A 22,727-nucleotide genomic window follows, 5' to 3' on the forward strand; every position below is an offset into this window, starting at 1 on the left:
ACCCCTGAAATTTTACGGTTGATTCATAACTAACTGTGGATAAAATTTTTAGACAACTGAAAATCAAATCCTAAAAAGATTGAAGAAAATTCCACAGGTCAAGAGTAAAGAGATATAGTAAGAGTCTATCCTTCCAGCATTTTTAATTTCATAATTTTTTTTTTTATATATAGTGGATAAACCACAAATGCATTAATAGGAAGAACAATAAAAAATAAACCAGTACAAAAAAGAAAAGAGAGGCTCCACCCAAAACAGACAACATAACAAAGGAACAGACAGCACAACATAACGTGCACGTCAGGAACAACCTCCTCACTCACTGGAAGATCAATTTCATAAAATTCCCCTCTAATTTATTGTATTCTTAAAACATCGCCATTTTTTTAAAAATTTTATTTTTAAATCCAAATTTGAATCAAATAACATCATTACTCATGATTTTCCTCATAGACATGGGGTTGTGTTAGAACGTGAAATGAGAGAGCCATCATGCATTGAAGTGTGAAGTTAAACTTGCTTACTAATAGAAAGCAAGGGAGTGAGCTCACTTTTTGCCGACATACTTGCGTTCAACCGAAATAGAAATGAGCTCACCTCTGCATTAAAAAGATTTGTGCCCCAAAAAATGGGATGCACTAGCATTGGGTTGAGATGGTAATATGAATGTAAAGGTATATTTGATATTTAATATGTGTTCAAAATGTGACAAGAGATAAGCAAGAAAAAATTCAAAATATAGATATGGTAACAAAATTAGAAAAATATAAGAGGGACTAATTGAGACAGTAGGATATTTCCAGCGATGGATAGGTAATTTTTCAAAAAATAAAATGTAAAATATATAACAAAAATGATATTATCTAATTCTAAAAAAAAGTTTAATACCCATAAAGAAACTAATATAACTCATTATAATATTAAGTTATCTAATTTGAAGAACTACTTAAAAAGGAAAAAAAACTCCAACACTATGAAATTGATTTATATTCTTGATTGATAATAGTATTGAACCATTCAATAATTGTTGTATAAATAATTCAATTAATTGCTAAATCCAAATAATATTAAAAAAAAATCTAGATATGAAGCCCTCATATATATATATATATATATATACTTAGGACATAACATAAATGATTTAAATATGGAATAAGACCAAAGCACAATAAAAAGAGAAAGGCAAAAGAATCAAGCAAGCAAGAAAGAACACATGCAAACATAGCTATCTAAGTAGGCTAAATACCCAATTAGCCAACACCTCTTTCCAACTCATTATTCTTCATTTGATATAGATATTACCATCCAAAGATGGAGAGGTTGGGTCAAGACTTTGAAAAAATCAATGCAAAATTAAAAGCATGTATTATTATTATTTGATAGCTAAGTTCATATCTAGATTCTAAGTTCTCATATTACTCTAGAAGTGTTCAAATTCTCCATCAATTGTTCTCAACTTTGCATAAAACTCCAAATTAATGATGTGATTATGTAACCATCACCTTAATTGTGATTTGAGATTGTTTAATTTTTAGCTTAGTGGAAAAGAATTGATTCTATTGGAGAGAAGTGGGGCTTTGATTTATATTGCTTTGATTTAGACACATTGCATCATGAAATCACCATCAAAGTGCAATTAAGAACCCTTATGACCTAACTTAGTGATGATGAGAAATTAATTATTATTTTTTTAAAAGCTTACTTTTATAATTATTGGTTTTGTCTAACAAAAATAATTATTTTTTTACCTTTAAACATAGTCCGCAAACATGTCGACTTTTAATTGGTTAGAAACACCAATGCTTTCTTTGGCCGGCGTACTATTTTCTTAGATTTTTAAAATAATTTTATATAACTATTAGAATTTTTTTAAAAAAAATAAACAGTAATCATGGATGCAAATTATATCAACTTTTTCAATATTTTCGGCTGCTTTAATAATCAATTCACATTACTCATATACATCTCAAACTTTTTTTATTCAACTTTTGTTATTTTATATAGATTAATTTTTGCTCTTTCCATTTTCAAATAATACATTACTATTTCTAAAAAACTATATATATATATATATATATGAAAACCCTATTAGTGGAAACCACAATATATATTAATATAGGAGAGAATTTATAGGTTTTACGTAGGTATTGTAAGAGAATTTTAGCACACAATAGTTAGTGGAAACAAACATAATATTCACTAGACAATATTCACTTTTGGAGACAAGAGCATATATTTGATCAATTCCTACGTTAGATTCTTTTTTTCTCTATTAAGGAAAGATTGATTTCTCTCAAATGGATGATTAATTCTCTAATTTAATTGATGTGTTTCCTAGTAAATAATTCTCACAAACAGCATCTCATTCCCTTTTTGTAAATATATTATATTTCTTTTTTTAGTCAACCACTGCATGACCATAAATATTGGTAGATGCTTTAGCATGAAGTTTTCAGGTGTAAGTTTATAATATTTAACACCAAATACATATGTTAATATATATATATATATAGTGATAAAATAAACAAATTATATTATTTATATTATTCGTCATGTTTAAAGATTTAATTTGAATACCAAATTTTCTTTGTGAGAGTCGTGTTATTGTTTATCTACACCAACACTGGCTCTATTAATAATTTTATGTTTAAAAAAAATTCATATATATAAACTATTATTACATGAAACTATTATTATTATTTTTTTATAAAAATAAAAGTAAATAATAATTAGTTAATAGAATTTTAATATTGAATAATCTTTCACTTCATTCATTAGATCGAAGTAAAAGAGAATGAAGATTTCTATAGACTAACTCAAAAAGAAATTAATGACCATAAAAAACATCATGTGTTTTTTTATAAATCAATCAAAGAGGAGAGAGAGAGAGAGAGAGAGAGGTAAATGATCTAGAATAACAATATATTAATTTTGGAGTTAATTAATGTGATAGGTGGACATGATTAAGAATGGTGGGCCCTCATTAATTAGCAAAAGAAAGATATAGAACCATCTAATGTTGAACTTAATTCATTTTTATTTTATTTTGTTTTGTTTTGTTTACATTGTCTAGGAGCAATGTACCTTCTAATTAATGCTTTCTAAGAGAAGACAAATCATCATCTTTGTTTCTTTATGCTCCATTATATAATTGACCTTTTAAAAGTTGTAAACAGTTAAAAGCTTTTGTCCTTTTTAAGAACAAATGCTTTTAGAACTTTTCAAATATGTAAAAACTCAATAAAATAAATTTAACGATTTCAATTTTTATTTTTTGATTTTATTTATTAACAAACATCAAATTCTATACCAAATGGTGAAGAGCCCAGCGGTACCCCGGATCCTCTCGTGTTGGAGAGATGCGAGTTTGATTCCATAACCGCGCTCTCTGCTTTCCAGAGGGTGAGGACATGGTGGTGATACCCCTGCCCCATATACGCCCTTGAGGATTAGCGCTTGTCGCCCTACCTAAAAAAAAAACATCAAATTCTATAAAATTAAAATAATTATCAATAACCTCTTAATCTATTAGCATCATATCTCATGCGTCGTGTTCTTGCTAAAGAGATAAATTCGAAACTCAACTCACATATATAGAATGAAAGCACATGTAAATTGAAGTGTAGTAACTCATTATTTGTGAACTCTGATATAACTTGTCTATTTTATTAAAATTATAATAATATGAGAGCAGTTGTTCAAGATAGATATCAGATATTTTTAGGATTTTTTTTAAATATGAATAAATAAGAGTAATGTTATTAATTTAGATGGAATGGATGAGGCAATTAGTTATAAAGTTCATTGAAAATGAAGAACAAGGACATAACAAGTCTTAGAAAGCATGAAGAATCATAAGCCAACAAGCCAAGGATGAGATGGTGCTCTTATCTTCACAAATTTGTTTCTTTGTGTGTTTTTCTTTGACTTTAATTAGTGTAAAAGATTAAAACAATAACAAATTGAATGTTTCCAACCTACTCTTACATTTTCATCGTCTTCTCTTCCTCCTCTTCTTCTTCTTTTTCTTCTTCTCCTTCTTCCTTTGTCTGTTATTTGTTAATTTTTATGATGTTGTTATTTACAAATGCAAACTCTTGAATATATATATATATATATATATATAAAGAAGGGGCTTAATTTACTAAGATCATTTTATTATAATAAAACACTAAAACATATTTAAATAGGAATTAGGTCAACTATAAATTAGTTTGATCTAAATTCAATACATACCTTGATTTAATTCTGTTATTTTTTATATATGATTTGATCATTTAAATTTTCTAAACATGACTTATAATGTGGATTCTTCGGTTATCATAGAACGCGAAAAAATATCACAAAATTTTTAAAAAATTATATTAACTGGTTACAAGTTTTTTCAAGTATAGTCAAATAGAATTCAAGTCATATTAATTTAAAAAGTATACTTAATGAAAGATTAGCATTCAATGCATAGAAAGACCACCACTCAAAACTTATCATAAACAACAAGAACTATATATATATATATATTGCTTTAATTAAATCTAGAATTAATTTTATGGTCGTTGTACTTTTGAAGTTATCTTAATTTCTCTTTATTCTCTTGATTGAGTATCAGGGTACAACATAGTTTATCGTCTAGGACAGCATATGAACTAGTCTCTCTCTCTCTATATACATAGATATATCAGGACATTCTTAAATTGAGTGAAGACAATCACAACAACTCCCAACTTCTTTGCAATGTATTCAAGTGTCACCTCATTAATTCATATCTTGCACTATTTCAAAAAAGGTTGGGCGCTGTTATTCAATGCTAATTCATATCACTAATTTTATTTCACTGATTTTAATTTTTTTTTAAAAAAAATCTTTAAAAAAAAAAAAGCAAATATTCTCTCTATCCTTGACCCTTGGCATCCACATGTACGTACATGAGTGTATATATATATATATATGTATCTATATAAATATACATATATAATATATGACCACACTCTGTTCGTATATTTAAATATTAAAAAACCCACTATGAATAATTACTTTATTGGCCCATAACTCATACCAAACCACATCATTGAATCATAGAATTTTTATTTGCCAATCATAACTAAACAAATAATTAACTCTTGAAGTCCTTGACTATATTATCCATTGTCACATAAAAGTCCTAATGTATTTGATTCAAATTGCATCTTTTGAAAATTTTAAAAATAAATAAGTAAATAAATAAATAAACAACTAAACTTGTTAGGTATTGCAAAGAGTTCTCGTGCGTATTTTAAAATATATTTTTCCTTAACAGGTCAACGTACAAACAAAATCAAATATTAAAAATTATAATTATATATATATAACGTTTCCCATAACATGTTGAGGGAAACGGCTTACGGGGGGAAACGGGAAATTGATCAGCCGCCGTCCTCGGGATTGGAGAGGGTCCCACCAATCCAAATACTATCTAAACGGGGGCCAGATCAGGACCGTCCAATCACTGGGCTTAGCCAATCATCGAGGACACATCATGACCGTCCGTTATCGGGTGAGATCTGGACGGCCCACCAAGCCCGGTACTATCATTAGACGCGTTGATTTGGATTTTGGACTCGGCCCCAACCATTCGATTCACATCCTTACCGCGTTGTCATTTTTATATTTATTTATATATATCAGAAAAAAAAATTAAAAAATAGAGAAATTAATTATAAAAATAATAATTATGAAACGTCTTGTTGGGTTGATAAAAACTAAAAAGATGGAAAATGTAGCACTTGGAGGGAAAAAAAAAGTTATTGATTAGAATAAAAAACAAGTTATTTTTTTTATATAGTTTGGTAAGCAATAGTGGGGTTTATAACTTTATAGTGCCCACTCAAACAGATGCTTCCTTTTCATGTTCTTTCTTTTCAAAGAGTTTATAACTACTTTTAATTATTTCCAAACTCAGCAGAGATTTATTAGTGCAAAAGATAAATTTTAGTGCATTAAAAAAATGTAAATATATAAAATAAATGTAAAATAACTTTAATTATGTTCAAGTTGGGAGGTAAATCATGCTCTTACAAAATTATTTAATTAAACAGTAATTGATACATACATATATATAATAATGATGGAAAAAAAAAGTATTCCAAAAAGAATAATGTATGTTAAGATGTCAATACCAAGTTGATTTGGAAATAAAGTAAAGAATATAATAAACTTTGAACTCCTTATATGCTGTAATACATCATCTAGCACCAAAATTGAATGCAAGTTGATTGAGTATCCATCAAAGCGAATCCTTAACAATATATACATTAATATATATATATATATATATTTAAAAAAATAAAAATAAAAATGCTTCGACATAAGAGAGCACGAATCTCAAAACGGGATCAACCGTTCAGAGAGAGAGAGAGAGTCCGCACGTGCGAGCAAACTCACGGCGTTAATGGAGGGAAAAGATAAGAGGCGTGGAGGAACCGCGCTTTCGGATCGTAACGGAAAACAGAAAAAGAGCAAAATGAAAATAAAAAGTAGAAGAAAACGGCCTACCAATGTTAGGGAAACGTGGACCCGGGAATCCGTTTCCCATGCTTGACCCCATTTCCCCAATAATAATAATAATAATAATAATAATAATAATGATTATAATTTTCAATAATAATAATAATAAAAAAAGTATAAAATAGTGGGGGAAAAAAATAAATGGGAGATAATAAAATGGGACGGAGAGCTCGCCCGCTGCTCCTCTAAAACGGCGAGCTTTTGGAGAAGAAGAGTGGGTATATTGGGAAGGAAAGAGAGAGAAAAAGAGAAAAAGTTTAATTTGAGTGAGTTTTTATTACTATTTAGGGTATCCTATATCAATTTACTTTGTGAGTTCTCTTCCCTTGCTGTCCCTCTTCTTCCATTGCTCTCCATATCTCTCTCATTCTCTTTCTTACTCTCATTCTTTTGGTTTTAATTGAAAAAGTATGTGATTTTTGTTGGTTTTAATATATGGAAGGATCAAAGGAGGGAGATTGGCTTCTGTGAATTTTCTCCAGATTTTTGAGCCACTGTGCTGTAAAAGATTGGATTTTGATTGGTTTTGGTTCCTGGGGCGTCTCGTAAAGATCGTAAAGTTTTGATTTTTATGGAATTTTTATTGATTTTGTAATTCTAATTAGTGTGTTTTGATTGACAAAAGAAGGATTAAGTGGGTCTTGGTTTTGTTCTTGCTTTGGTGCTGGATTTACAGCTTTGGGAGTGAAAAAGATTGGTTTTTGGAGAGGTCTGGATGACCTTGTACTGTAGCTTGGAGTTGCGTCTATAGATTGGGTTTGAAGACATGTTGGAAGGTCAATCCTGCCTGATCTCAAGGGCCTTGCCGAGCTCTTGCGAGCAGGAATCCAAGTGGGCCTATATCACCTTCCGCCTCCTTGAGATATCCAAAGGCAAGCGGTCTTTGTGTGAGGAATCCGGGGAGGTAACCCAAGGTGGTGATAGTGTCAAGAGGACTAGGAGGTTGCCAGAGGTTTCTGATTGCCCGGGCAGCCAAGAGATGGAGCTTCCTGTCAATGAATCCAATCAAGAGGGTGTTACTGGGGAGTATTCTGATACAAACTCCCTCATTCACCCTATTGGAAGAGATATCTCTATCAATTGCCTTCTTTATCATTGCTCTCGATCTGATTACGGTGCCATTGCTTCACTTAACAGTAGTTTCCGTTCGCTTATTCGAAGCGGTGAGCTCTATAAACTTCGGAGGCTGAATAAGATCACAGAGCATTGGATTTACTTCTCTTGCAATGTTCTTGAGTGGGAGGCCTATGATCCTTATCGCGGGCGCTGGATGACTTTGCCTAGGATGCCTCATAACGAATGTTTCATGTGTTCGGATAAGGAGTCATTGGCTGTGGGCACTGAATTGCTTGTATTCGGTAAGGAGGTGACCTCTCACATTGTGTTGAAGTATAGCATCTTGACGAATTCTTGGTCCAATGGTGTGGTGATGAATTCGCCTCGATGCTTGTTTGGATCAGCAAGTCTTGGGGAGAAGGCAATTGTCGCCGGTGGAACCGATGCTCAGGGGACCATATTGAATTCCGCGGAGCTTTACAATTCTGAGACACAAACTTGGGTTACTCTTCCTGGCATGAATAGGCCAAGGAAGATGTGTTCTGGTGTGTTTATGAATGACAAGTTTTATGTCATCGGCGGAATGGCTAGTAATACAGAGGTGTTGACCTGCGGCGAAGAGTATGACTTAGAGAAGGGTGTTTGGCGTATCATTCCAAATATGTCATCAGGACTTAATGGAGCTGCGGGAGCTCCTCCACTTGTTGCAGTGGTTAATAATGATCTCTATGCTGCAGATTATGCGGTGAAGGAGGTGAGGAAATACGACAAAGAAAACAATTCATGGGTTACACTTGGGAGCTTGCCTGAGAGGTCTGTATCTATGAATGGTTGGGGCCTTGCGTTCCGAGCATGTGGTGAGCAGCTTATAGTTATTGGTGGACCAAGGGCGATGGGCGGAGGTATGATTGAGCTTAATTCATGGATTCCAAGAGACGGGCCACCTGAGTGGAATATGATCGCTAGCAAACATTCGGGAAGCTTTGTGTATAATTGTGCTGTTATGGGCTGCTGATTTGCTACATATTAGCGACAAGCTGGTATTTGTTTTACATCAATTTAGAAAGAGGAGGGCAAGCACTCATGCATGGGATTAGCTTGCTTGAGATCATAAAATCAGTGACACTGCTTGAGGGGTAAACTACTGCCTTTTTTTGAAACTTTCAAAATTGAACTTAAGATTCAATTGCATGCAGTCTTCTTTGTACCTCTCATGTTTTATTTTGGTCTTTGTGTTTTTACATCATTTAATGCACAATTTGGAAGTCCCTTCACCTGTTGGCATGAGAGGTCTTTAGATATTTAGGATCATGCAGCAAAGGGATAGATCAATAATCTGATGCTAATTGTGCTTTGTTATAGATTATTGTACTTGATGAAATGTATTTTAGTTTCACAGAATAGCCCTCTGTGGTTAATAATTTTTTTGCCTCTATTTGGAGGAAAACTTTATAAAAAAAAATATAAAGAAATATCATGGAGTTTATATTTTGGTTCTTTGTGAGTGCCTGCTTTTATCAGATTAGATCCACTGATTTCTGTGTACTATGTTACATCTATTGATTTCTTTTCTGAAGAAGCAGTTTCAAATTAGATCTATATGTCTTGCAAGTATTCTGATAGCTGGATCTGGCAATAAAAATATGCTGAAAACTTGATTTACATTCCTTTTGTCCTGGCTTATGTGGGATTCTGAATGTAATTACATGCTTGAAGAAGCTTAGATTAAGGAGGGGAAATTTGTGTAATTTTTGTGGTTCTTTCAATCTGCTGTCGCTCTCAGTACTGTATAGCATTAAGTTTGAATTATTACGAATACTTGAGCAAATTATGAAACTGGCCAAGGATTCAATTAATCCTATCTACTCATTAATTTTCTAAAAGTTTTTGTTGGTACATCTTGTTTTACTGTGGTTAAAACATGACCATGTTGACCGGTTTGTACATTTGTCATCACTTTCTTATATACTTGTGTCGTGGGTTGGCTTCATGGCATTAATACAGATCTTCGATCTGTCCAAAAGAAATTGTTTATTTCTTGTCAGAATATGACGATGCGAACAATGTCCTAATTTATAATTTCAAGTAGCTGTGATTGAGACTCTCTTGATAAAAATTTAGTGAAATGCTTAACGCTTTTGCCTCTTAATTCAGTTCAAGGTTGGCTATGATCTCACACTGGCATTGTCTTATATGATGTTGATAATTTAGTAACAGAACACACTCCAGCTCGCCGGTTGTTTAAGTAATTGCTTTCTTTTATTAGTCAATCAGCAGCTACAATATGAAACAAGCATGCGTTCACAAAATGAATCTGTTCGACCACGAGTTGGGATGCACATAATACTGTGTCCTCGGTTGCTTCAGAACAAATTAATTTGTGTAAAATTTTAGTACTTGCAGTTTGTGATCAAATGATGTATTGGTCTTTAAGTCATTCTGAGAGTAAATATGTATTGACATTGAATTGGTGCTGTTTGCAAGGCAGGTCGACATTCTTGAAAGAATCTGAAACATATTTCTGTTTGACAACTTGAAAAATTTGTATCAAATTAACAAATGGTTATCCTAACTGTGATATCATTTTACTGTGTCGGCTCTCGCAAGAATGTCTTATCAGCACTAACTTGTGTATCGAATTAGCGGAGAAGGTAAACTAATAGTGTGTGTACTGTGGCTAGCTTGGTTTAGATTCTTCGAATTCGTGTTTATTTAACATTCAGATTCATTTATAAGAGTGAGTGTTCTTGGTTGCATTGTCATTATCTTCAGTTTGTTATGAACTTTACTCTCTATTTGTGTATATGCCTTCTGTTCATGTCTTTGCTGCTAAGAAATTTTATATTGTGCTGTTTTCTAACTGCTTAATTATCAACCGTTTTGTTATTGATTAACTCAATTAACTTAATATAATTTTTATGTGACATTAGCAAGTTAATTGGTGATGTGATTATATATGTACATTTTCATATAAATGGAAATATTATTCTTTTACACATCTACCCCGTTAATATTGTAAATTTAACTATGTGCAGGTATTGGTTAATTGGTAATTAAGATGCACCATGGCCTTATTTTGAATTTTGGGCCCAACTCCAAATTGGGAGCAATATGTTATTCTCTTCTCTTATTTGGCCTTTTTTGTTTATAGATAAATTTAATATCAATATTGGGTTGTTATTTTATTTTAAATTAAAAAGTGGTATTTTGGAATAGCATATAAAAAGTAACAAATTATTCTTGCTTAAATTTGCCTTTTGGTATAGAAATAAATTTAATGTCAATCTAGGGTGTTCTTCTATTTTAGATTATTTTTTAAGTTTGAAGATTGAATTTGTTCATGGGAAATTTTTTTTTCTATCCCAAATTGTTGATATTAATTAAAGCAATGTAATTTAATAAATAAAAAAATTAATATAAAAAAATTATGCTATAAATAGTACTGTAACTGTAGATCTCTATCCAACTTTTAATAACTTATTGTACTTTAATTACCAACAATGATCATATATCAACACTTAGGTAACTAGGAGAAATTTTAGTTTTCCAAATGTTAATATGTGAAATTACTATATAAAAAATAAAATTATTAGAATTATTTTTATAGTATGAACAAACTCTAAGTAAAAAGGGTATTGTGGCTCAACCCTTTCTTTTCAATATATATATATATATATATAATATTTATCACTTAAAACAGTAATTGTTTTTTAAAGAAATTTGATGTACAGAACATTTTTAAATATATATTTTTTAATATAAAAAAATAAAAAAATATTTTAAAATTCAGAAGCTCTAAATTTGTGCAAATTTATTATTTTCAATATAGTCCGATATATCATATTTATTATTATCATCAACATGGACAACCAGTTACATGAGTTATAATCATGTAGCTTTGTTATTTATTTCAAAATTGCTAAAAAATTTTACAATCCAATAAATTTTAAATTATAGGAATAGTATTTTTATTTCTCTATTATATTTAATAACACCCTCATATTTATCAAATTTAAATTGATGAAAGGAACATTTTTATTAAATTATTTGGTATGGTAATTTAATATATAAAAAAAATTATGCACGTGCCAATACTAGTACTACTATATATAAATATATATATATATATAATATTATTACCAGAAGTTCTGTAGGATGTTACCATCTAAATCTTTAAAGATACGTACACCACCGCGTGATCCAAAAGTGATTGGTTCCCCTTCCCATGTGCTCTTGATTGATTGGTGGGGGCGAGTGGACCACGTTAATGTACATCTTGCAGCAGTCCTACTGTACGTGGGGATCAGTTTATCATCAGGGCCGTTCCTTCTTTATTGTGTTTGGAACCCACATCTCACGTGCCAAGCATGTGTTTGGATTGATAGAAAATGGAACAAAATAAATAAAGCATGAGTCCAACGGTGGCACGAGAGTCCCATGCAGGAGGTCGGGAGTTTGAATTTTTCACTTTGTGTTATCTATATTGTAAAAAGGAAGGATGATAAGAAAAATAAAAAAAAATATAGTAATTATATATATCTTTATTTTTAAAAAATATATAACTCATAATAGAATAAAATAAATAGACTACAATGATCCATTAGGAGTGGATAATGGAATAACAACGAAAGAATTATAATGACTACAACATTCAAGAATAACAAAAATAAAGACATTTATAGTAATTATCTTAAATAAATAAAATAATAATAAAATAACAATCGACAACAACATCTTTTGTTTTGACCGCCTAGACCATCCTTTCAGAAAAGGTCGCTAATAGCTAAATGAGTCCCTTCAAATTTTTATAAATACCACCATGAGAGTATATATATATGACTGATAATATTTATGTAGATATCCTAAACATGATTTTTATATTGGACAAAAATACTAAAAAATGTGTTACATTAGTTTAAATGTAAAATTAAGCTCCATGCATGTGGTCTATGACATTACAAGAATTATTGAGTATAATAAATGTGAGTTGTAGTTTTACAATACATATATATAATTATAGAAATCAAATGAATCAAAGAAGGAGGCATTTAATGGAAACAGTTGTATGTCTTTATGTTGATAAAACCTCACATGAACAAACTCACCAAATCTAATGCATTATAAATGTTCAGGGATTTATGATCACTGTTGTGAGTAGGGCTGCCTGTTTTTCATGCAGTTGGTGAGGAGCATCACTCCATCTCCTCCTTCATTTCTCACCTCACTAAATAAATTTTATATAAATTAATTATTACATGCATATATACATTAATACATATATATCACACATTTCAAAATTAGATTAACCAGAGATACAGTTGTGTTCATGTGCTGTATTATACGTCTATATAAATAACTTTTTAGAGATTTGAGCAAGCATGAAGTAGTACTACTCTAATGAATTATTTAACTCAATTATATATGGTTAGGGTTTTGGAGGGCCCCTTGTATTTTGTACGTGCGTGAGTGCATGCATGCTGCTTGCATGCATGCAATCACGTCAAAAGCGAGAGGGACGTCCCTCAAATGTTGTGGCCTTGAAGAGGCAAAGCTTAACATGCATAGTACTCTCTGTCATCCGCCACTTGCTTCCATTTGTCTCTCAAATGAATTACAATTTATTATGCCACCATGCCCTTCTTTGCTATTATGTCTCTTTGTCTTTCTATTGTTTTTTTTCATCTTTTTCTTGTTTAAAATATAGTGAGGTATTGCATGGAATTTGATTTAGTTACATGATATGTAGAGAGACACGTGTTGCTTGGACATTGCATTTTCATTTGTTGTTGATGATTGGGTAGTGTATGTGTGAATACATAAGTTTAGTATTGTGAAATAATTATGACACTACACTACTAATGAGTCTTATTTAAATATGTTTTACTTCAGCTTAATTAAATCTAAAGTTGGCTTAGTGTCATATGATTTTTAAGCCATTATAAAACTTTAAATATATATTAGTTTTAAAATTGAATGACTTTTCCACTGTTCAAATTGAACAAAAATTTTGTTCCTTTCATCAATATATTAACTTTTTCAAAATTATATTAAACCAATTATCAATACATATATAGATATAATCTGGACTTTCAATGCATAGATGCATCAATAAGAGAAAAAAAAAAATCAACTTATTAATTAGTTTTATAATTTTGAAATAAGTAATACGTAAAAAAGTGTTGTTGAATCTAAACTATAATTGTAATCAGAGTATGTCTTATCAAATGTTCAAGTTGGTCTAAGAAAAAACCTCAGCAAGAACTAGGAAGCACATTAATTAGTTTGCATCATTATTAAAACTATTGTTTTTAAGATATATAGAAAGGAGAAGATATATATTTATATTATGGGGTAATCAAATTAAAATGTTTTTTCATTAACTAAACCCTAAGCCATGTATAAACAGTAACTCATACTTTAGGTTTGAAAAAAAAAAAAATCAGAGATTTTGTTGTCCCAAAAAATTTTCCTTCATATTAATACCCAATATTCCAATTAAAATATAAAAGCAAGGTGTGATGTATAGAAAAACATAAAATTCATAAGAATAAAAATTTTAATAAATTTTAGTAAGTGAAAAATCAATTACTTATACCTACCTATATATCTACTAAATAACTTGTCGGTGTACACATAATTTAATTTATTTATTTCCTAAAAAATGAAATATTTAGCATCCGAATTTGTTAATAACTTAATAGTTCACCAAAATATATGACTAGAATCCTTGTCAAATACACATAAGACTTAATATTAAAATCTTGACATATCAAATTAAGTCAACATTCATTAACTTAACTACAAGAGCCTACACTACAAATGCATTCAAAAAGTGACTCTCACCTAGACCGTCCCTAGTTTTGTTTGTATCGTAGAATAAAACCGGAATCAACACTATTGAAATTGAACCAAAACTGTAAAAGATTATGGTTCCAAACAGAAATTTTGAATTGAAATTTTAAAATTCCAGTTAAAGTTCTTACAAGTTGAAAACCGGAACCAAACAACTGGTTCCGGTTTTATTTTTTTATTTTTTAAATATAAAATTAAAAAATATAAATTTTTTGATATTTTTTAATTAATCAAAACCGAACAATTTAGAACCAAATCGGAACCGGATTTGGAACTGAAATCTTAAGACTATGGTTCGCTTCATGTTCTAAAGTTTATAAAACAGAACTGAACCTTGATCAAGTCTACTCTCAACAAAAGAAAAATCATTTGAACAATCAAAAACATTAATTTAAATGGGTGGGTACTCAAATAATAAAACTAAACCCGTTAAAATGCAAACCTTCAAAGAAGAGTCCTTGTTTTTTGTAACAAGCTTTCATCCTCTCATTCCAAATAAAAGCAGGCAAGAGGATGGCAAAGCCATGTGGTGCCTTTGGTTCTCTCAACTTAAAAAGAAGCCATTGTCATGTGCTTCAAAGCCAACCATTTTGATGTTTACCTCTCTTGATGTAAGACCTAGCTTGATAAATATATAGTTCTATAGGACCTAGAGATTTAGAGAAGTTTCCATCTCTTTAGCCTCATTTTATGGAATTAATTAAGTTTTTCACTTTTAACTATCAAAACTGCATGTATGTGTGATAGAGGGCCTAACACATGCTCCTTGTTCCATATGGGACAGACATGAATTAGACCTCTAATATCTTAAGAGTAAATGCAACAAGAAGTAGCAATTATCCCTGTTATTTAACATTGGGAATAAACAAACAAGAAGCAAAAGGACAACACAAGGGACATAAGGCATCTTTTGAGTAAAAAAGGAACAAGGTTGATTAAATTAATTAATTAACCAAGAAATCAAAACTAAGAACCTGCTTTGTTAATCAAATGAAGCCTTTAATTCTTGAATGCAAGAAAGAAAGGAATAATCTTTAAACCATATACATGTTTAAATATCAATTTTTTAACTTGTATTTTTTTTTTTTGTTTTTTAAATTCTTTTGTAGTTATCTACTTATCCTTGTTTAATTTAATTACTTTCCACCTGTTAAAAAAATTATTTTGTAGTTATCTCTGTTATAATGCATTCATTTTTATTAAAAAAAGGTCAAAGTTAAATTACATATGCACTTATGTAAAGACTTTGATCTTTTATATGTATATAATCATTATATTTAAATATTAGGAACTAGTAGTATACTATTGAAAGGTATAAAAGTTTTCTATCTCTATTGGTTAAATAATTTTAAAAAAAATAATAACTTATTATTAACTTAACTATATATATATATATACATGAAATTAAAGAGTATTTATACATATAATCTCAACTTGACTTGAGTATATGAAAAAAATAAAATTTTATCAATTAGTGTGTGTCAGTGTGTGTGTGGCCGCACGTGTAATTAAGGTGTTTATATAATATAATAATATGTGTAATATGTAAAATAACAAGATGTGATGGAGATGAAAACCTAAAAAAGAGTCCCACAAAGGGTGACAAGGAGGGAGCATTGTGGGGGCCATGCATCTTTCTTAATATATGTTAACCCTAAGTTGCCTTTCAAGGTCCTCTTCAACTCCTCCTCCCTAAACTCCCTCTTCTCCCTTTCAAAAACCACCCTCTTTTCTCAACACTGTTCCTCTTTTTCCCTTGCCTACTACTCTTCTAGTAATTGGTTCCAACTTCCAACTTTCCAAGCAAAGGAGATACAGTAACACAGCAGCAGCAGCAGCAGCAGCAGCAGCTAATTAAAGAGAAATATATAAAAGATCATGTCTTCTAGGAGGTCAAGGATAACAGAAGAGGAGATCAATGAGCTTATCTCCAAGCTCCATTCCCTTCTCCCTGAGTCTCGTCGCCGGAGTGGCGCAAGCCGAGTAAGTTAGTTGATCAGTTTAATTGCATATATATAGTAAGTGGCATGTCTTATATATATATATAGTAATTATCTATTTACAATAATAATAATAATAATTCATTGGAAAATCAAGAAAATGATCACATATATAATATGCATGCAATGCAGGCATCAGCAGCAAAGCTGTTGAAGGAAACATGCAGTTATATCAAGAGCTTACACCGTGAAGTTGATGATCTGAGTGATCGGCTTTCCGGTCTCATGGCTACGTTGGACACTAACAGTGCTCAGGCTGAGATCATCCGAGAGCTTCTCAGGTCCTAAATGATAACTAGCACTGTATGTTATCATTAAAAGATATATAAATCTATAGTGAGAAAGAGAGAGAGAGAGAGAGAGAGAGAGAGAGAGGAGGAGGAGGATATAATTAAGGAGAATGTAAGGTTTACTATTTGCTTAGGTTTAGTGTTGAAGTCTTATGTATGTCTGGCAAGCAAGAGTTGTTGAGTTGTTTGATACAATGACAACCAACCATATATAAGGTATAAGGGAGGAATGTGGTGTAGTACGTATCTATCTTTTTCTTTTTATGTTTGGTTTTGTTGTTATGTTATTCAGTTGCTTTTGGTTGTATAATTTTATGGTGTTCAGATGCATTTAGATGAGGTAAGATGATGGTTTAATTTAATGGGAATGTGAATGTGAATGTGAATGTGAATGGGAATGGGAATGGGAAGGAGAGAAGTGGGGTAGAGGCTAAAAGGAAGAAGTTAGCAGTAGCAGCAGGAGTAGCAATCACGGCGAGGATGTAGCAGCAGTAAATTAAGCAGAGTAGGGAGTATCAAAGGATCATATATAGCATGGGCCCTCACTCTCCTCTTCCCTTTATCAATGGGATACCATGCACGCCATTCACTACCCATACTAATTCTATGGCTTTTTTGGTTCTTTTATGATTTATACCATGGTTATTTTTTTTTTAAAAAAAAATCAAAATCAAAATTACAAATGTTTGAATTGTAGTAAAATGGTGACTTTTCTGTGAAAGTTCTTGTTTGCACCCTCAGTATCTTTTGTACAAAAGAGAAGAGAAAAAATGGAGATTGATGAAGTTGTAGTAGTTGACAAACAAAATGACTAAGTGAGGGAGAGAAAGTTGAGAGTTGAAGTTCATAAACAATTTCAAGAGAGAGAGAGAGAGAGAGAGAGTTGAAGTAGTTGAACAAACAAGTTCTAGGAATGAGGGAGATTGAGAAAGAAGGGGGAGTTTGTAACCTTGAAAGGGAACAACGAGATGCTTTGATACTAAAGAAAGTTGGAAGGATTTGTCAGGATGTTGTCCTATAGGCTCCAAATGAATGCTTCAAATTTATTTCTTTTTCTCTCTTTTTTTTTAAAATAAATAAATAAATAAATTTAATCAAAACTCAAACAAAACCAAATCGCCTTCCTGGAAATCACGGGGAAAAAATAAAGGGTCCGTTTGGTTAGAGGGAATGGGAATATGGAGATGGGGAAGGGGAAGGGGATGGGGAAGGGGATGGGAATATAAATAGGAAAGAGGGATTGGGGATGGGAGCAAAAGTAATGTTTGGTTGGAGGGATGGGGATAGGAATAGGATAGAGAATAAAAAGAAAAATTTTTAAGTACAATTACTTTTTTACCCTTTAATATTTTAATTAAATAATATATCTTGTAAAAACAATTATTATTAAATAGATTCAATTTCTATAAAAAAAATTAAAAATGAGTTATTTATTTTCTAAATAAATTTTAAAAATTTATACATTTTAATTGATGAATATAATTTGATTTTTATTTAAAAATAAATGAATATCCAAATTTAATTATTTTTAAATCACTAAATATAAATAATTCTAATATTTTAAAAATAAATACAATGTATAACATGTCATTTCTTAATTTTCAGTCTAATACAATGTAAATATAAAAAAATACGATGTATAAATACTATGTAAATCATTAAAAATTTAAACAAATATAATATTATGAGCGGTAAAAGAGTCATTATCTCATCAAGGCATGCTCAATCCCCCCAAAATGAGGGGGATGAGTATGAAGGGGTTGAGGGGTATACAACCCCCCCTCAATCCCTTCCCATGTCCCTAGGTGCATGCCCAAACATGGGCATGCACATGCCACAAGGATTGATCCCCAATCCTTGGGGATCAATCCTTGTAACCAAACGGGCCCTAAAAGGTTCATCTCCCGCTGTCATTTGGGAAAATTAAGGAAAGGAAAGAACCATAATATGCATTCATTTTAATTAATTGGCTTCTGAAGCTTATTCTCTTCATTTAACCAACAAATTCTAGAAAATAGCTCTCGTTGATCTATCTTCCTTTTCATCTGCTTACCCTTGGTGGGTGCAAATCAAATAAATAAATAAATAATATAACACCAAAATTTGAAGAAACCCATTGTTGATTAAAAGTCTTTCGGTCAACTCCAGAAACATGCAGTCTACAAATAATAACCATTTTTTGACCGCCTGCCCCCAACTTCAGACGCTACGGACAAAAACACAAGACTTTAAAAAAAATCTCGTGGTCATTCAACAACCATAAAAAATATGTGTTTATATATATATATATATATATTACATGATACTACAAGGAAGGTAAACATAAAAAACAAAAACGAAAAAAAGGCAACATCTTATTCAACAAAACCCAATTTCAGATATTAATGATCCTTTGATTTGAGTTCAGAGAGCCTGTTCAGAGTGATACAGTAATCAAGTCCATTAAACAACCATTACCAATAGTCCACCATAGATAACATGGATCATTCATCTAAGACATTTGGCTCTCAAGTGAACAGAATCCGAAATCATACCAAAGTTACTAGAGCCGAACAAATTAAGAACAACAATAGTATCAAGCAGTAGAATTTGTAAAATACAAAGAATGAAAATGGTAACACTGAAAGATCAAATTCAAATTGAAGCATGGCTTGGCTTCCGACTAATTCACATACATGATACTTCCATCCAAGATATGCACTTCAATCAATTGAAATGAAAATCAACCAGAGTCCAACAAAGTAAAAGCACAGTGATAGAACGATTTAATGAAAAACAACCAAAGTGCAGCTTAAAATGGTCAGTACAAAATACGCATAAGATTTGACAGTCTAAACCAAGCAAAAATACAATATAGAAAAAAACATAATAGTCTTGAAACAAAATTCCAATACCAGCTCTCAACTACTAGTAATGCCTGCTCACTTTGTTCATTCTTCCTCTTCTTCTTCACCATCACCTCCAGCAGCCTTCTTTGATGCTGCCTTCAAATTCTTTCGCTTCACCCTTCCAGGGCGCCCTTGACCAAGTGGGCTTGTGAGAGAGAAGTCAATGTGCTTTGCAGACTCCACCCTAACCATGAATGATGGAATGTTCACCACTTGCCTCCCCACCCTGAAACAGTTTCAAAGATAACAGAGGATTTATTTGTGCCTTGTATCCAATGATAAGGAAAAACAAGCATGAAACTAACCTACAAGAACTGGATAAAACATCCAAGACTGACAAAACCCAATACATCACAAGCACGCCAAATTAAAAAAACAATGGTGACTATGGGCCTTAAACAAGTTTCAATACACAGATAGACACTATGCGAAATGATAACACACATAGAAACTGGCAAGTAGCCTCTTTGTCTCTTAATTTATTTCCCATACATCACAAAAGCAGCCTCTTTGCCTCTTTACCTCTCAATTTATTTCCCATAACACATCCCAATAATCATACAAAAACATCACACCAACCCAAAAATTTCTTAATTTATTTCCCATAACACATCCCTAATAATCAGATCAAAACATCGCACCAACCCAAAAATTACAAAAAATTGCATTACCAAAAGAACATCCACTGTTAACAAAACTTAACTGATTTGACAAACTTTTTAATTAATGCCTTGACATGAAGAATCATGACGCATAATCTATATCATTGGCAGTATCTACAATACCTAATGATTTACATCAAGATCAAGTTTACCTTAGAAAAATAGCAGGATCCCCATTGGTTGATGTTTTATAAATCCCAAATATCAACTTAAAAACCATCATGATAACAAACGAGACTAAATGAAGGAATGAATTTGAAATAGGCCCATCATGTGTCTCAAAATTATATGCAAAGGCAATTTAAGCAGGAAAGCAAGGAAACAACTTTATAAAATATCAAATACTTGAGAATTTTTCAAAATGATAGGCAATGCACTTCAATTCAGGTCATGGGCATGACAACAATGCAAACTTCATCTCTTTATTTTCTCACCATAACAAAAAGGATAAAAGAAAATTTAATTACAGATACAAGTCAAAGAAATAAGATTTAAGGAGGGCATGATAAATAATACGAATAACTAGAGAGCACCTAAACACAAAAATGCTTCTCAATTACTATGTTAAAGAAATTCAAAATTAAGCTAGAGAATACTTCTTATTGGTCTGTAGGAAAGCAACCAGTACAGATTTTTGAAATCGCTAAACATACATCATTAAAAAAAAAAAGCCAATGTTAAAACGAGATTAAAAAAATGACCTCCACTAGAACATTATGCAAAACAGGAGAGAAGAAACTTAAAGCAACTTCGAGAAAAAGGTTAACCTTGAACCGTAATAATAATGCATAATGATCAGCATAGCAATCAACTTAGTGAAGAGAAAGGACAGTTAAATTTCTCTAACACGATAAAAAAATAAACCCTTCAATGATTATCAAATTATCCAACATATGGAATCACTTGGAATGAATAGCATTTTCCATCCCCTGGGAATACAATCACAGCAGATTTAACAGCCTAGGCAACTTTCAAACAACAGCACCATGATTAACATAGACAGTAGACAGTTTCTGAATCATTACACTTTGCCAAAACATGAGAATGGTATATTACACCATTTGCCTTGCCATATGAAATAAATCCATGATAAAAGCCTTATCATATGTACTAAATCCATGAAAAACAGCATGCATATCAGCCATAGGAAAGCATCAATACAAAATAAGCACAACAAATCTACAGAATAACAGATCACAGATTAAGAAACAAGTAAAACCAGAAGCAAGCCTTGATGACATGGGCCTAAAAACAAGCAGTATGAACCATGACAAAAAAAAAATAATAAGAGACCAAAAGAAGGTTTATACCTGATGTGGCGCTGCCTGATAAGCACCCTAGCATGATGGATGGATTTAGCCATTCCAGACTTGAACACCAACGTCTGAAGCCTCCTCTCAAGGAAGTTCTCGACAGTGAGGGCCAAGACATAATCAAGCTTATTCTGGTTCTCCTCAAGGAGTCCATAGCGGTTCATCCTGCGCAGCAGTGCATCACCCTCAAAGATACGCTTGGGGTTCTTCTCATCAAGAGTCAGCAGTTCCCTGGCAGCATTACGGATACGGCTCAGCGCATACTGCACCCTCCAAAGCTCGCGCTTGTTCCTCAAGCCCATACTCTCCAACAAGCTTCAGCTCGGCATCCAACCTCTCCTTCTCATATGGCCTTCGTGGCTTCTTAAACGTCTTGCCATCTGCCAAACAACCCCCATATGAATCACATCTAAATCTTAAATCCTATTTAACCTTCAAACTAAGAACCAAACCACAAGATCAAACCCTAATCAAGGCAAAGGATTTCCAAGATTTTTTTTTTTTTAAAAAAAAAGTGACCTTAGATCCAACAAAACACTAAAATTCATAGATCACAAAGTTCTAGGAATCGCAACAACAAAATCAAAGAAGAAGACAAGAAAGCCGGATCAAACAACATAGAAAATCAAATCCGGAAACGAAGATCTGAAATCACCCGAGAGGCAAGGAAGACTTACAATTCCTGTAAAACGAAACGTGGACCATGATTCCGTCACCCGCCGCAGGGCAACTTGCCGATCGCCGCCGCCGCCGCCGCCGCGAAACTGAGGGATTGAGGAGAGAAGCAGCGAAGAGGTAAGCACCTCTAAAAACCCTAGCGCTTTTATACAGAGAACTCAAACCCTAATGGGCCAGTGCTCATGGGCCAAAAAAGGTTGAGAAAAAATTATTTTTTTTTTAAAAAAATATTTGTATAACTAATTATTTGTTATTTTTTTTAAAAAAAGTCATAAGCACCTAATCAAGGGGTGGGCACGTGGGGGAGCCACACTCTACGTCACAATGCCCTCATCTTGCGTTGGGCGAGAATCGAACTCAGGGAGCCACACTCTACCCAAGACAAAAGCCCGATACAATGGATCCAGTATCAATTGACCCAATGGACGTTGGCATGATATATTTATTT

At 32.0% G+C, this 22,727-nt stretch overlaps 3 protein-coding genes across 5 annotated transcripts; 2 read left to right on the plus strand and 1 right to left on the minus strand.

Moving 5' to 3' along the window:
• The first annotated feature begins 6,691 nt into the window (after nt 1-6,691).
• LOC120261582 (F-box/kelch-repeat protein SKIP11-like) lies at nt 6,692-9,093 on the plus strand. 3 transcript variants are annotated; one of them, XM_039269520.1, is made up of 3 exons: nt 6,692-6,851; nt 6,983-7,094; nt 7,217-9,093. In XM_039269520.1, the coding sequence occupies exon 3, from the start codon at nt 7,307-7,309 to the stop codon at nt 8,609-8,611; it is 1,305 nt and encodes a 434-aa protein (XP_039125454.1). In that variant the 5' UTR covers nt 6,692-6,851; nt 6,983-7,094; nt 7,217-7,306; the 3' UTR covers nt 8,612-9,093. The 3 variants fall into 3 exon arrangements, with proteins under 3 accessions (XP_039125454.1, XP_039125456.1, XP_039125455.1); XM_039269522.1 differs by having other exon boundaries at nt 6,700-6,806; XM_039269521.1 differs by having other exon boundaries at nt 6,700-6,806; nt 6,983-9,093.
• Nucleotides 9,094-16,133: 7,040 nt separating this feature from the next.
• LOC120262028 (transcription factor ILI3-like) lies at nt 16,134-17,001 on the plus strand. Its single transcript, XM_039270061.1, has 2 exons — nt 16,134-16,431; nt 16,581-17,001. Exons 1-2 carry the CDS (start codon nt 16,327-16,329, stop codon nt 16,734-16,736), a joined length of 261 nt encoding a protein of 86 aa, XP_039125995.1. The 5' UTR covers nt 16,134-16,326; the 3' UTR covers nt 16,737-17,001.
• Nucleotides 17,002-19,479: 2,478 nt separating this feature from the next.
• On the minus strand, nt 19,480-22,402 carry LOC120261969 (40S ribosomal protein S9-2-like). Its single transcript, XM_039269993.1, is given in 4 exon segments — nt 19,480-19,852; nt 21,599-21,900; nt 21,902-21,981; nt 22,279-22,402. Coding segments are annotated over 4 exon segments (594 nt in total). The 5' UTR covers nt 22,307-22,402; the 3' UTR covers nt 19,480-19,668.
• Nucleotides 22,403-22,727: the final 325 nt, after the last annotated feature.

Source organism: Dioscorea cayenensis, chromosome 5 (genome assembly GCF_009730915.1).
Source record: "Dioscorea cayenensis subsp. rotundata cultivar TDr96_F1 chromosome 5, TDr96_F1_v2_PseudoChromosome.rev07_lg8_w22 25.fasta, whole genome shotgun sequence".
Lineage (NCBI taxonomy): Eukaryota > Viridiplantae > Streptophyta > Magnoliopsida > Dioscoreales > Dioscoreaceae > Dioscorea > Dioscorea cayenensis.

Coding starts and splice junctions, on each gene's coding strand:
- LOC120261582 (XM_039269520.1), top strand. CDS start 7,307: ATGTTGGAAGGTCAATCCTGCCTGATCTCAAGGGCCTTGCCGAGCTCT.
- LOC120262028 (XM_039270061.1), top strand. CDS start 16,327: ATGTCTTCTAGGAGGTCAAGGATAACAGAAGAGGAGATCAATGAGCTT. Junction 16,432..16,580: donor GCCGGAGTGGCGCAAGCCGA/GTAAGTTAGTTG, acceptor CATGCAATGCAG/GCATCAGCAGCAAAGCTGTT.